Source organism: Lynx rufus, unplaced genomic scaffold (assembly GCF_022079265.1).
Source record: "Lynx rufus isolate CCGP_SWC_20201006 ecotype Redwood Valley unplaced genomic scaffold, mLynRuf1.p SCAF_7, whole genome shotgun sequence".
NCBI lineage: Eukaryota > Metazoa > Chordata > Mammalia > Carnivora > Felidae > Lynx > Lynx rufus.
In genome coordinates, this window is record NW_025814889.1 from 90,013,629 (window position 1) to 90,027,071 (window position 13,443).

At 44.7% G+C, this 13,443-nt stretch overlaps 1 protein-coding gene across 1 annotated transcript in view; it reads right to left on the reverse strand.

Moving 5' to 3' along the window:
- Positions 1 to 1,686: 1,686 nt before the first annotated feature.
- The window catches only part of GNS (glucosamine (N-acetyl)-6-sulfatase), a 57,414-nt gene continuing 45,657 nt past the window's right edge, over positions 1,687 to 13,443 (reverse strand). The window contains exons 11-14 of the mRNA XM_047064864.1: positions 10,610 to 10,717; positions 9,580 to 9,690; positions 7,173 to 7,333; positions 1,687 to 4,407 (exon numbers count right to left, since the gene is read on the reverse strand). Coding sequence (XP_046920820.1) covers positions 4,329 to 4,407; positions 7,173 to 7,333; positions 9,580 to 9,690; positions 10,610 to 10,717 — 459 coding nt within the window. The 3' untranslated portion in view covers positions 1,687 to 4,328. The remainder of the gene's footprint in view (positions 4,408 to 7,172; positions 7,334 to 9,579; positions 9,691 to 10,609; positions 10,718 to 13,443) is intronic.

Here is a 13,443-nt window from a genome sequence, read left to right on the forward strand (position 1 = left end):
ATTCCTAGCCCTTCTGTAGGGGCTTTAGCTTGGGGCCTTCGGGTTCTCTGAGTCTGCTGTTCCCACAGCAGACTTAAAGGTATACCTGTGACCAGCCTTTCAAGCCCATTGCTAATGGAGGAAGAAAATGAAACAAAGATTAATTCTGTAGGGAGTTTGGTTCTACAGGGCAGGGTAGTCTCCTTGGGAGGTGAGATAAGGTAGAAAAATGATCTGGTATAGTCTGTACTTAGCCTTACTTTGTACAAATAAATGTTTTCTTTTTGGCCTCACCTTTTGATACAAATTACATTTTTATAGTTTAGCCAAGCATTAGGAAAGCATAGAGAAATACACTTTTATTTGGACATTTTTTTTTTTAATTTTTTTTCAACGTTTATTTATTTTTGGGACAGAGAGAGACAGAGCATGAACGGGGGAGGGGCAGAGAGAGAGGGAGACACAGGATCGGAAACAGGCTCCAGGCTCTGAGCCATCAGCCCAGAGCCCGACGTGGGGCTCGAACTCACGGACCGCGAGATCGTGACCTGGCTGAAGTCGGACGCTTAACCGACTGCGCCACCCAGGCGCCCCTGGACATTTTTTTTTTTTAAAGATTTTTAGTAATTGCTACATCCAACATGGGGCTCATACAACCCTGAGATCAAGAGTTGCATACTCTGTCAACTGAACCAGCCAGGCGCCCTTCAAATTACTTTCTGTATAGTGATCTGGCAAGTTTACGGATGTCCTCTAACATCTTTTCTACTTGGTTTTCATAATTTTTAAAAAATGTTTGAAAGCACATGCACAAATGGGGGAGGGGCAGAGAGAGAACACCAAATAGGCTCTGTGCTGTCAGCATAGAGCTTAACACGGGGCTTGATGTCACGAACCGTGAGATCATGACCTGAGCTGAAATCGAGTCAGATGCTCTACCAACTGAGCCACCCAGGTGCCCCAGGTTTTTATGATTTGTAAGATACGAGGCAACCTACTAGGTCTGGGGTTGTTGGCAAATCCTGGCCGGTTTTGGTAAGTAAAATTTTCTCAGAACAGAGTCACTCATACATTTAAGTATTGAGTACTTTTTTGTGTTACAGCAGTGGTAAGTAGTTCTGACAGAGACCTCCCTTTAAGTGAATGTTTGTCAACACCTGTATAAAGTCCTTAATGGGGCGCCTGGGTGGCACAATTAAGCATCTGACTTGGCTCAGGTCATGATCTCACGGTTTGTGAGTTCGAGACCCTCGTGGGGCTCTGTGCTGATAGCTCAGAGGCTGGAGCCTGCAGCTTGCTTTGGATTCTGTGTCTCCCTCTCTCTGTCCCTCCCCGATGAGTGCTGTCAAAAATAAATGTAAAAAAAAAAAAAGTCCTTCTTTGTTTAGGGCAGTGGATCACATGACTGGACATCAAGAGAAAGCACCCTGGAAATTAAGCTTAGTTTTATCTAATTTAAAGCCTGCCAAGGTTTTTTTTCCTGCAAAGCCGTAAATGCACAAAGACTTATTTTTTTCATTTAGGGGTGCTCGTTCAGGGGTATTGGTCAGCAGATCACATGTAAAAGAGCTTTCGAGGTAGAGACTACAGCACCTAGAGAGGAAACGGCTCATTCTCCAGTCCTAGGTGAGTGATGACAACATTAACCAGCATGACAAAGAAAAAAAATCTTGTCAAAATTACTTGTGGACTAAAACAAAGGACACATTTCCCACTAGAACAGAAATAAATTTTAATTCATTGAAAAGTGCAGCAGTGAACAGGGTCTTTGGAAGGGCACTTTCTAAGTCAGGTGACTTGAGATGACACAAAGCCAAGGCAGAATAACTTCTGGGAACAGAAGATGCAAACGCAGGAATTCACAACACTCAGTGTGGGACCCAAGTGGTGGTGTAAGTAGAAAACCCAAATATTCCCACCTAGGTCACTGGTGGATCAGAAGTACCCTTTGCTTCCTCTTAATAAGGACCCTGGAGAAATCCTTCTTTAGTGCTTTAAAGCACTAATATTTAATTTAGATGCTAAAAATAAATTTAAGAATGTTTCTCAGAGATGAGGCTATGACTTCCATGGCTACTGTTACGATTTTGTACAAAAACCTTAGTATCGTGAATTAAAAACGTACTTTGTAACAGTACCACTGGTCAAATTCAGAGATACTCAAAAAGGGGTTCCCCACTTTGTATTTGAGGGAGACCTCTGTAATAGGAAATTTTGTAAGGCAGAATCTCTATTCATTCCTATGGCCTTGGATCCCTCCTAAGGGTTAGTTTTCTACTCTGAAGGGTACCAACCAGTCCAGACCTGGCCTTCTTTAAAAGAGAAAATAATCAAAATTCAAATTCATACAATTGAGAGAGAAACAAGCCAAACCTCTTGCAGTGGGTTCCTTGTACATATACATTCTGAAAAGTTCAGTGCATTTTGTTGTCTGCTAGGCTATATAAACTGAGGCCTCTTCACAAAAGATGATTTTAGCACAGATCCAGAATGAAGCCAGTCTAAGAGAAAGTGAAATTATAGGCCACTCCAAGGTTAGTGGGAGGTGCACCACATATAGGAGAGGTACACAGGGAGGGCACCCGATCCCCCCACCCAAACAGAAATCGCTGAATGTAAGAACAGTGTGGCAGGGACACTATGGGCAGCTGACTTGTGTTGCTCTTACAACTTTACCTGCTCTCAGGAACCAGCAACCTAAAATTGAATAACAGGACATCACAATATAAGACCTGGTAAGTATTGGTGTCTTTTTATTCGGGAATAACTATGGTCAACTTTCATTAAGGTAGAAGTTGACTGATTAATGTTAAGAATCAAAGTGTAGAATAAAGCTAATACCCATATTTAACAGTGTAGTTTGCTTTTAGTTACAAAATATTTAGAATTTCTTTCCCTAAAACATTCACAGCAGAGGTGTTCTTTCACTTGCCTCTTTCACCTCTAAATACCACCACAGTTACTGGGATTGCATGAGGTAAAGGAATAAACCCAATGGCTATTAACCCAACATGGCTCTCTAGAGTTGATAGAGAAGTTGTTTACAGCCATGTCTTACAAAGTGCTTAAAGCTCAACCTAAGACCTTACATAAAGCTAAAATCACTAATGCCTGAGTTGAACAGGTTATAAACCACAGCTCTTCCTCCTCCCCCTGCTGTCCCACCACAGATAACTTTCTTGTGAAGAAAACAGTAGAAACGGGATTGGTCTTTGAGCCCAGAAACATACAAATGTAGGTGTTCTATACAGGAAACCTCAACAAGGTCTGGCTTTGCCAGGGGGAACAGTGAATGCGGCTCAAATTATGCAAGACTCCAAACCCTCCAGCAGAACTTCTCTAAAAGGGAACAAGGTAGGGTAAAGCAGTTGGAACTTTGTAAAAACTGTAACAAATGAACACAATGTCCACAAAATGCAGAGAGTCAAAATTGAAACCCAGGCTCCCTGCTAGACAGGCACTTACTAAATCCCAACAATAGCCCTTCAACCTGTCCACCCAAGAGCCCCGTCTATAGAAGGCCCTCAGAAAATGCAACCTTCACCAACCCTTGGAAGTTCTTTTCCTCTACTGAGAAATATTAGGATAGGATACCTAAGCCATTTTGTTTTTGGGATCTCAGAGGAGTAATTATCAGGAGAAGAAACATTCCCTTGATACCTCTGTTGACTGGTACTCCATGTGGTTAGCAGCCACCAGGAAGTCCACGGCTTTCACTTTTAGAACTACCTCGAATTATTAGCCTGTACCAAAAACTGTTCTATTTAAGTGTAGCATCAGCCCAGAATGCATAAAAAACAACAACAACAAAAAAACCAAAACAACACGAACCGTGCTTGGCTGACAGGTTTTGAACTTGTGACCTTATCACATTGTGATGGGTATTATACACACTGTATTTCTACTAATCTGAAAATGGCGGTACGTGTTCTTGCTCTGATGATTCAGCTCTGAGGGTTATTCTTCAAGCCATGTGATGTTGGTATTTTTGATAGTGAAGTGGTTAAGCTGTAAACCACCCCTCTGCCCCCAAGCAAGTAATTCAGACTATGACCACATGGGGAATAATCAAGAACTGTGACCCCAGGACAGAAAGGGGGTGGGTGAGGACAAAGACCTCAGGAGCATTCGTTATTAGGTGAATGAAGGGACAGCCATTCCTGACGTGTGGGCGGAGTTCACAGTTTAACACATTGCACAAGGAAGTCAGCTGATTGGGTTGCTTTTTCAAACAGGACTTAGAGCCAGTCCAGAAACTCTTCAAGGCGTGGTCTTGAGGACTAGCTACAGAAACCTACTACAATCACTTCATCAGACAGAGGTGTGCTGGGACCCAACTGCAGAGGTCGCTACAGAGGATGTTTTGAAAACCTTCGAGTCCTGACACTGCCATGATTGTTGAACATGAGACGAGGGTCAAACCTGTATCTGAGGAGGAAAAAAAGAAAAAGGATGTTACATCAACTCCAGTTAGCTGCCATGTTCCTCATTCAGAATGTTCGGTGGAAAGGATGGCAGGAAGGAAGATAAAAGGAACAATTAAGTCCCCAGAAAGGAATCTCGTGGCAAAGTCTGTAGTACAAAACAGAAGAACTTACTAATTAAGAGCATTCCCATCACAAGCAAGCAAGCACAAAATGATGTAAAATAATCTTGAGAGGCATTAGGAGGAGACAAGATTTGAGCTGGTTTTTGAGGGGGAGGAGGACTCCCTAAGGTGTAAAGTAATTGATGGCAGAGGCTAGTCCCTGTCGGAGCCTGACCAGCAGCTTCAGAGCCCTTCCTTCTCTCACAGTTCACACAGACCAACAGGCAAGAGCACAGGTGTGCACCTCAGACAGACGTTTCCGTCCGGCTCATTATGAACTCAGGTAAGTCGTTAACCTCTCTAGCTACCAATAAAATCTTAAGGGAATTCAATTCACGTAATATGTCTGGCACATAATATCAGTCGGCCCAGTGTCACGTTATCAGTCAGCATTTACTAAACTAAAGAGGGTAGTTTGCAAAGACATTTTACACAGGCAGGCTAGAAATAATGTTGTATTTTCCTTTTACCTGCAATCTTTAGGGATAAACTCATTCTTACTTAGCATTATTTTTGAACAAGGGCAGGCCATACAGTCTCTGTCCTAACTATGTCTCAACTCTGTTGCTGTATGTAAATGAATGTGGCTATTTGCAAAGGGTGGTGGCTGGATTGGGCCTGAGGACCTAGTCTGCTGACCTCCATTTTCAGAGAGTGTATAAGCCTAAATGTTTGGTGGGAAGGAATATGCTATTGATAAGGAATTTAAAAAGTTTAAATAGCTGGGGCTGACATTAGTAAAGCCAGTACCTAGAGTCTTGGTTATAAGCTTCTTAGAATATCAACAAGACAATTAAATTATAGTTACAAAACAAAGCCTGCCTGGGAGTCAGATCTTGCTTATCAGTCCTAACAGGGTGACCCTTGGGCACATTTACCTCTGGGCTCTAAAGACTGTATGGAAATTCTGTGGTTAAGTCCTAACACTTAAGGGCTGATGCTCAGAAGACCGAAGGGATCTGCCGTATTGGCCAACCGGCTGCCAGCACAGCAGGTCCACGCTCTAGAAGCAGCACGGTCAGGGACTGTTTGGCCAAACACCGTACTTCAAGAGGTGTTAAGTCCTGACTCTCCATTCAAGATTTAAATAGAGGATGGGACACCTGGGTGGTTCAGTCGGTTAAGCATCCGAGTTCGGCTCGGGTCATGATCTCATGGTTCGTGGGTTGGAGCCCCATGTGGGGCTCTGTGCTGACAGCTCAGAGCCAGGAGCCTGCTTCAGATCCTGTGTCTCCCTCTCTCTTTGCCCACCTCCCACTTGTGCTCGCTCTCAAAAATAAACATTAAAAGATTAAATCCATCATCTAAGTTCATAAGTCATCCAGAGACTGCTATAAACATCTGAGGTTATTTTTTACCAAGATTTTACTTTTTTTTTTTTCCACTAATCTCTATACCCAACATGGGGCTTGAACTCACGACCCCAAGATGAAGAGTTACATGCTCTACCTCCTAAGCCAGCCAGGTGCCCCTAGACATCTAATTTGATTTGATAAAACATTCTGAGCACAGTTGTTGGAAACTGCAAAATCAGCATGTGTCAACTAAAAGTCTTGTGCCTTTTACTTTAGAGACTGAACTTCCTTCCTGCTTCAAGGAACTGGTGTAAGTGAGGATGCATTTCACTATCTTGCAGAAGAGCTCCTGACCGACATGGATTTAGAATTATGTATACCGTATTTAGAAGCAAAAGTATTACATTTCTTTCATCAAAAGTCTATTATCCAGTGTCTCTACTCATTCACATCTATTACTCTCTAATGTGTACTGAAAATATTTCACAGAAGGCTGGCTAAATAATTAAGTTACTACTCAAATTACTCTTTTCCATCAGCTTAGGACATCAATCTCCCATTTCTCCTACAATCAATGTAAGAACTAAAATAATCCTTTCCTGGTGAAAATTCAACTTTAAATTTCATAATGTTAAACCCAAAATGACAGGTTTCTTGCTACATGCAGCTGAAATGCATGGTGTGCTGAGACCCCACGTCACTGGGGAAGGGTAACTGTTCCAGAGGAATGAGTGGGAGGGACAGAGCCCGCTTAGTAGGTGATAACCTTTTCTGCCTTCATATACTACAGTGGGCTTACATATTTAAACATTTGAAGTCTGTACCTTCTAATTTATTTTGTGTGTTCAGCCTACTAAGTTTACTGGCAAGCATTCAAGTTCCTCTAATCAGGGTTTCTGAGAAATGAAATGAAGGCATAACCTCTTGGAGGCGCTAGGGAGACAGGTAGCAGGTAGTCAGCTCACTTTAAAGAAACTCTATCTGTCACCAGTGCAATCAAGTGGGTACCATGAAGAGAGTCACAGGAGGAAGGGGAGGAAGAAGAGCCCCATGTGGCAGGGAGCGGGGCTAGGCCTCCAGCTAAAGCAGCTACTGGCACCACAGAGCAGAAGTTTCAAAGGGCTCATTTCCCCAGCACAACAGGCAAACGCACTAACACACAGTACTCCTACTACAAAGCAGAAGAACAAGAAACACAGCTTAGCTCAAAGCCAAAAGGACCCCTCAGGCTTCCTCTGCCTTCAAGCACACACGACTGCCACCCTGCCACCGACAGCTTGACAAAGCCATCGAAGAAAATGGGAACTTACCCCGGGTCAAAAACACCTGGAGTGCGACAGGTTGGTCCAGAACAGGACTGTAACATCATTAGCCGGTAGTTCATTTTCCCCAAAAGCTCTGGGTCTATACTTTTAGCAATGTTCGTGATTTGGTCTGGGTCTGCAGTCAGGTTGTAGACTTCCACAAACACCTACAAGAATGAAGACGGAGGAAAGAGAAGAGCAAGCATTATATTTGAAATATTCCTCATGTGAGTTTTTAAAAAAATGTTTACTTTTCAGAGAGAGAGAGCGGGCATAAGCGGGGGAGGGGCAGAGAGGAACATACAGAATCCGAAGCAGGCTCCAGGCTCTGAGCTGTGAGCACAGAGCCCGATGAGGGGGCCTGAACTCACTGAAAAGTGAGCTCTCAAACAGTGAGATCATGACCTGAGCTGAAGTTGGACCCTTAACTGACCGACCCACCCAGGTGCCCCTCGTGTGAATTATTTCTAAGTGGGAAGGGAAGAGCAGCGCCCAGGAGAACATTTTCTGGTCTCAAGATCCTAAAAGAGCCCATGGGTATACATGAGACTATGTTAAAATGCTTCATGTCGGGGCGCCTGGGTGGCGCAGTCGGTTAAGCGTCCGACTTCAGCCAGGTCACGATCTCGCGGTCCGTGAGTTCGAGCCCCGCGTCGGGCTCTGGGCTGATGGCTCAGAGCCTGGAGCCTGTTTCCGATTCTGTGTCTCCCTCTCTCTCTGCCCCTCCCCCGTTCATGCTCTGTCTCTCTCTGTCCCAAAAATAAATAAACTTTGAAAAAAAAAAAAAAATGCTTCATGTCTGTGGCCCATGCTGGAGAGGAGCCTTTGGCACACCCTGGGGCTTCAAGCAGAGGCAGGAGGGGACATTTATGACCTTATGTAATAAAAGCAAAACAGAAGGGAGGACCCTCAAAGAGCGAGTCTCAGAAACTAGACTTAACAGTACTATTGTTATAGAAGTGAGAGTTGACATTTGAGGGTTTCTGCCTTAGAACTGTTAAGATTCAAATGAGAACAGATCTGAAAGTACAGTCACTCGTGCTGTACAGATGCTAAAGTTTCCTGTTTTAAAAGCAGTGTTGGATGGCTTCCCAAGTGGGGAAGGATCTAACCCTATTGTTTCTAACATTAGCTCTATCTAATATCACCATCCCCCCCACTCTGTACTGTGTTCTCCTAAGTGGAGTTAAGTGATAGGCTAGGAAGATGACAGGTAAACATCATGGGGGAAGGAGAAACAAGAATGGGCTTTGGACAATAGGCAACAGAGCTTCTTTCAAAGTGCTCGGGAGCTACAAATGGTGAGCAAGTCCATTTCTGAGAAACACAATGAGCCTCGGCTCCCCGTGGCAAGATGTGGGTTGCCGATGAGGCAGGTGAGCACAGGCAGATAGAGTGTGAAAGCACAAGGGACTGCAGTGCAGGAGATCCTCAGACGACCCACACTGATCTGTGCTGGCTAAAAACCACCTTGCCTTTTTTTTTTTTTTTTAATGTTTTTATTTATTTATTTATTTTTTCAACGTTTATTTATTTTTGGGACAGAGAGAGACAGAGCATGAACGGGGGAGGGGCAGAGAGACAGGGAGACACAGAATCGGAAACAGGCTCCAGGCTCTGAGCCATCAGCCCAGAGCCCGACGCGGGGCTCGAACTCGCGGACCGCGAGATCGTGACCTGGCTGAAGTCGGACGCTCAACCGACTGCGCCACCCAGGCGCCCCTAATGTTTTTATTTTGAAAGAGAGACAGAGTGCAAGCAGGGGAGGGGCAGAGTGAGAGGGAGACACAGAATCTGAGGCAGGCCCCGGCTCTCAGCACAGAGCCTGAGGCAGGCGGGACTCAAATCCACAAACTGCGAGGTCATGACCTGACCAAAGTCAGACACTTAACTGACTGAGCTACCCAGGTGCCCCTAAAAGCCACCTTCTTATGAGGATGGAAACTCCTGGTCCTGCCCCCCACTGCTCATCTATTTAAATGAGCAGCTCTGGACTGTGCTGTTGTGGGGACAGAAGTTTCTGAACAAGCTAGCTGCCAGTAAGCCTTCTAGGAAATGTCCCAAACTCCTTACAGCTCCACAGAAGTCGAGGTGTCTTACTCTGACCCCAAACTATCAGAGAAGCAAACAGACCAGGCATGCAACAATCTGAAAAAGTGGACTGTGCATTTAAAGGGTGTTTGGGTGGTGGTAGGCGTGGAGAGAATCCCATCCGGAAAGATCACAGTTACAGAGGCGCAGTATGGCCTCGTGGATTCCATGTTCTTCACTGAAGGAAGCCTGAATGGAAGTACAGATAAGAAACCTATCTTCCCCGGGGAACATCCTTGGACTTGCTCTTCTGCTACCAGGTCCAGCCAACAAAGCACTGGCACGAGACACAAGGGGGTGGGGGAAGTGGGGACCTTCTTACCTCCTGGTCGTCAAACTCACAATACTGTAAATTCCACTGTGTTGACATGGTCCTCACACAGGCATAGGTGTTATTGTAAGCATCTTCACAGACACAGTCTGGGAAGCATTGCTGTAGGGAGATTTAAAAAGAGTTAAATGAAAACAGTTCTTCTAATATGTAATACCGGCCTACAGGGGCAACCAAGTTGGCTCAAGCCAGACCTACAACTGGACCGAAATCAGGCAACCTTCCATGGAGAAGCAAATCAATAGATATGGGGCTTTGTTTCTTTTGGCCAACCTAAGGAACATGTGTTGGTGGTAGTTCTGTTCGTACTCTTGCCATCCCTGTCTGCTAATCTCCTGCCGAGAATTCGTGGTAGTGAGCGACTGTAAAATGGGTGGCACAGATGGTAAGGAGACAGAATCAATCTCCTGTGAGTCGTGTCTATGGTATATTAAAGAGCGCTCGCTCTAAACACTTGGATAAAAAGGCTAAACGAGCTTTGTGGAACCAGTTGCAGGTAAGTTATTTTTTCATGTTTTCCTTACCAACTTCTGGTCGGTTCTTCACTACATCCTTACACGTTGGTATTAGGTTTCTATCTAGAGTCGACTCTCCTATTTCCCACTCTCCAAAGTGGAGCCAACGTGCTCTTACCACCTCCGTCACCAGTCTGACCGCCACCAATGCAAGACACTTATGATGGCAGTTACACAGAACCGTGGCAACCCCACTTCTCTACTGAGTGCCACTGATAGATAGCTTCCCTAATAAAAAACGGTACTGCTATTGGGAAGAGGTATAGATAAGAATATGGGCAGATAGATACATGCACTTGTTATAAAAACTGCAAGAATTCAAGGAGCACATTCTGCCAATAGATCAGAAGCATCATTTTCAGGACTACTGAATTTACTCTTCATCTACTAATCTCCAAAGTTGAGTGAAAGAGGAGCAAGACTCAGATTTGGGGTTTTAGTACCTGACATGCCTGAACCAATGCCTTGCTGTGCTATTGGTAAGAAAACCGTCTAAGCCAACTCACAGATACTCCGGGACTCAGGGAAGGACATGTTGGGTCGGTGACATTACGGCCTTCTCCTTGATACTCCACCAAGACATCAGACCGCCACGTCAGATTACTGGCACCTCTCTGGAAGGAAGAACAAAAATGGTTTCTATGAGGCATACAGAATGTGATAAGGATCACAAAGTTTTATTCTATTACTTCAGGGGACACGTGAGTCAAAGCTCGTTGGACTGTGCATTCGGCACCTAAAGAGAATGACAAAAACTAATGCAGATGAAGGCTTCTGAGTATCATGTTTGGTATTTACAGAGCCCTTCCAAGTGATGGTCAAATACTTTGAGCATTTAGTAGTTACTTCCCAAGACTACTTCTGAGAAGCAGGTCAGGAATGGAAACTATAAACGATATCTAAGAATTCTTAACTCATCTGAAGAAATTTACAGGCTAATACACACAAGGACAAAAATTAAACACAGCTTATGCGTTAAGGGCTATAACAGGTTCAAAATTCTTCTTGGTTAGAATGTTGATACCATACGTAAATGAACCCATTTAGTCTTCACTGCACATCCGTGTAGTGAAAGGAAAGAAGCACCAGCATTTGAAATAGCGCTGAAGACAGGCTCACACATGGTGAAAGGAGGAAGGCGACAGAAGTAAAAAGTTCTGGATCAAAAGGACAACAGGAGTACTGGAAGGAAGAACATGGGCTAGTAAGGTTTCTCCAAATCCAGCTTTCAGACAAGGGTGGCAACCACACAGAAAACGGCATGGACAGGAGGCTGCCCACTTGTTCTGTAAACAGCAGCAGGTGGTGGGAAGCAGCGGGAGGCTCTTAAGCAGGGAAGTAACACAATCAAGGCTGTCCTTTAGAAAAGTCATCCCAGTAGCAGAGTCTAGAGGTGGGGTGGAGAGATGGAGCTAGGGAGATCAGGTTAGAATGTGCTCTTAAGATGGTCTTCAGCCTTACTAATCAAAGTCTGCTTTGCGGTGTTAAAGAGGAGACGGCAGTACCAGAATGGAGTCACTTGTGCTAAACCCTACATCAACAAACCTAGACTTAATACTTACCCTAACCCAGTTGAGTGTCAACCCTCCAGGAATGTAACCTTTATTTAACCAGTTAACTTGAAATTACTTGGTTAGTACTAGGGAGGTAATCTGCCCGATGGGTCTTTCTGTTCTCCTCAGGAGGGTGACCACGCATAAACGATGCATTCTTTGTTAATAATTTCCTTTAGCTGCCTTCCTGCCTTAAAAAAACCCTTTCGTTTTCTACACCTCTCCAGAGTGCCCTTCTATTGTAGAGAAGTTGCTGCCTGATTCATGAATCACTGAATAAATTTTTAACAGACTGGGTAGTAGGTGCCAGGAGCTGAAGCAAACTTCTGACAGCATTTAGGGACCATGAAAGCCACAGGCGTGATAATCGCAAATCCATTTTTGAGTTCACGATCTTTTCGCCATTTCTGAGGGCTGAGGGTCTGACTTAAGCTCCTGGTCTAACTGGCTTTCTAGTCCAGGGCTCAGCTGGTCACCCTGAGACAGCAGAATGTTCCATTCAGAACCCAACTCCCCAGCCCTTGGTACAATCTGCAGTTCCCCAGTTATTTGCAATCTCTTTCCAGTCCATAATCCCCATTTACTGGAGTTTACTGGTTGAGTCCACGCTGGGAATCGCTGGTGGTACATATGGCCTTCTCTTGGCCAGTCTGCAGTAAACATTTCGTGGTTCCTGCTGTTATGTTAAGGTGTGTGTTTGTCGTCTTTTGTGTAGATAAAAACTATTGCTAATGAGGATCTTTGAAGCCAAATAGCCTGAAAAATTGGTGGACACAAGTATTTTAGAGCGCCTGCCACCTCAAGAAGACTCCTGTGATAGGATAAACCGGTCACGGAATGGGTTGGATGGACAGGTGGTCACCCACCAACTTCTATCCAATGAGCTACACTGTAAAACACCAAGCCCCAACCCAGTGGTACATCCCATTTAGGTATTTAGACTAGCTCAGAGAAATCCAAAGCCTTAGCTAATGGGCATCTTAAACTTTAAGTCGAGTGTACCACCTTCTGGCACATGTGCTTATTTTATATCTAACAACTATGGTACCTGAGGTAATATCTACAACAATAGCAAAATCTTCCTAAAAACAACCCAGAGCCCAGGCTTAAAATGGCCCTTATGTGGACAAGTAGAGAAGATCACTCATTTAAGAAACATACCTGACTCTGCCACACCTGGCTGGCAGCCTCAGCCAGCACCAGAACCTTTCCCCAGTGACCTCTTGCCACGCCACACCCAGTGGGCTGCCTTGTCTAGCACTCGAGCTCCCCATGAGCGCCCCTGCCCTGGTGCCCGCAACAGCTACAGCTGGACTTTGTAGCCAGCAGCACCCGAAGGCTGCCCTGCCCACAGCCAGCTGCACCAGAGAACTGCCTTGCACACCAGTGAGTTAACATAAACTGCAGGCCAGTCATAACAGGAGGGTGCATGCAGCCCATGCAGGGGACATCCCTAGGGCACATGGCCTGGGTGACCAGGGGAGTTGGCACTACTGGGCCCCATAGGATACCTCTGGCATAAAGCCCCTTCTTCAAGACTGGGAGATATAACCGATCTACTTAACAGAACAAATACGTGGAAACAGAGAGGCAAAGTGAGACAAAGGAGTATGTTCCAAAGAAAAGAACAAGACAAAATCTTAGAAAAAGAAATAAAGAAGATGGAGGTAAACAATCTACCAGAGAAAGAGCTGATGGTCATAAAGATGCTCACCAAAGTAGGGAGAAGAATGGATGAACAATGAGAACTTCAGACAGAAAATATAATCAAGAACCAATCAGAGCTG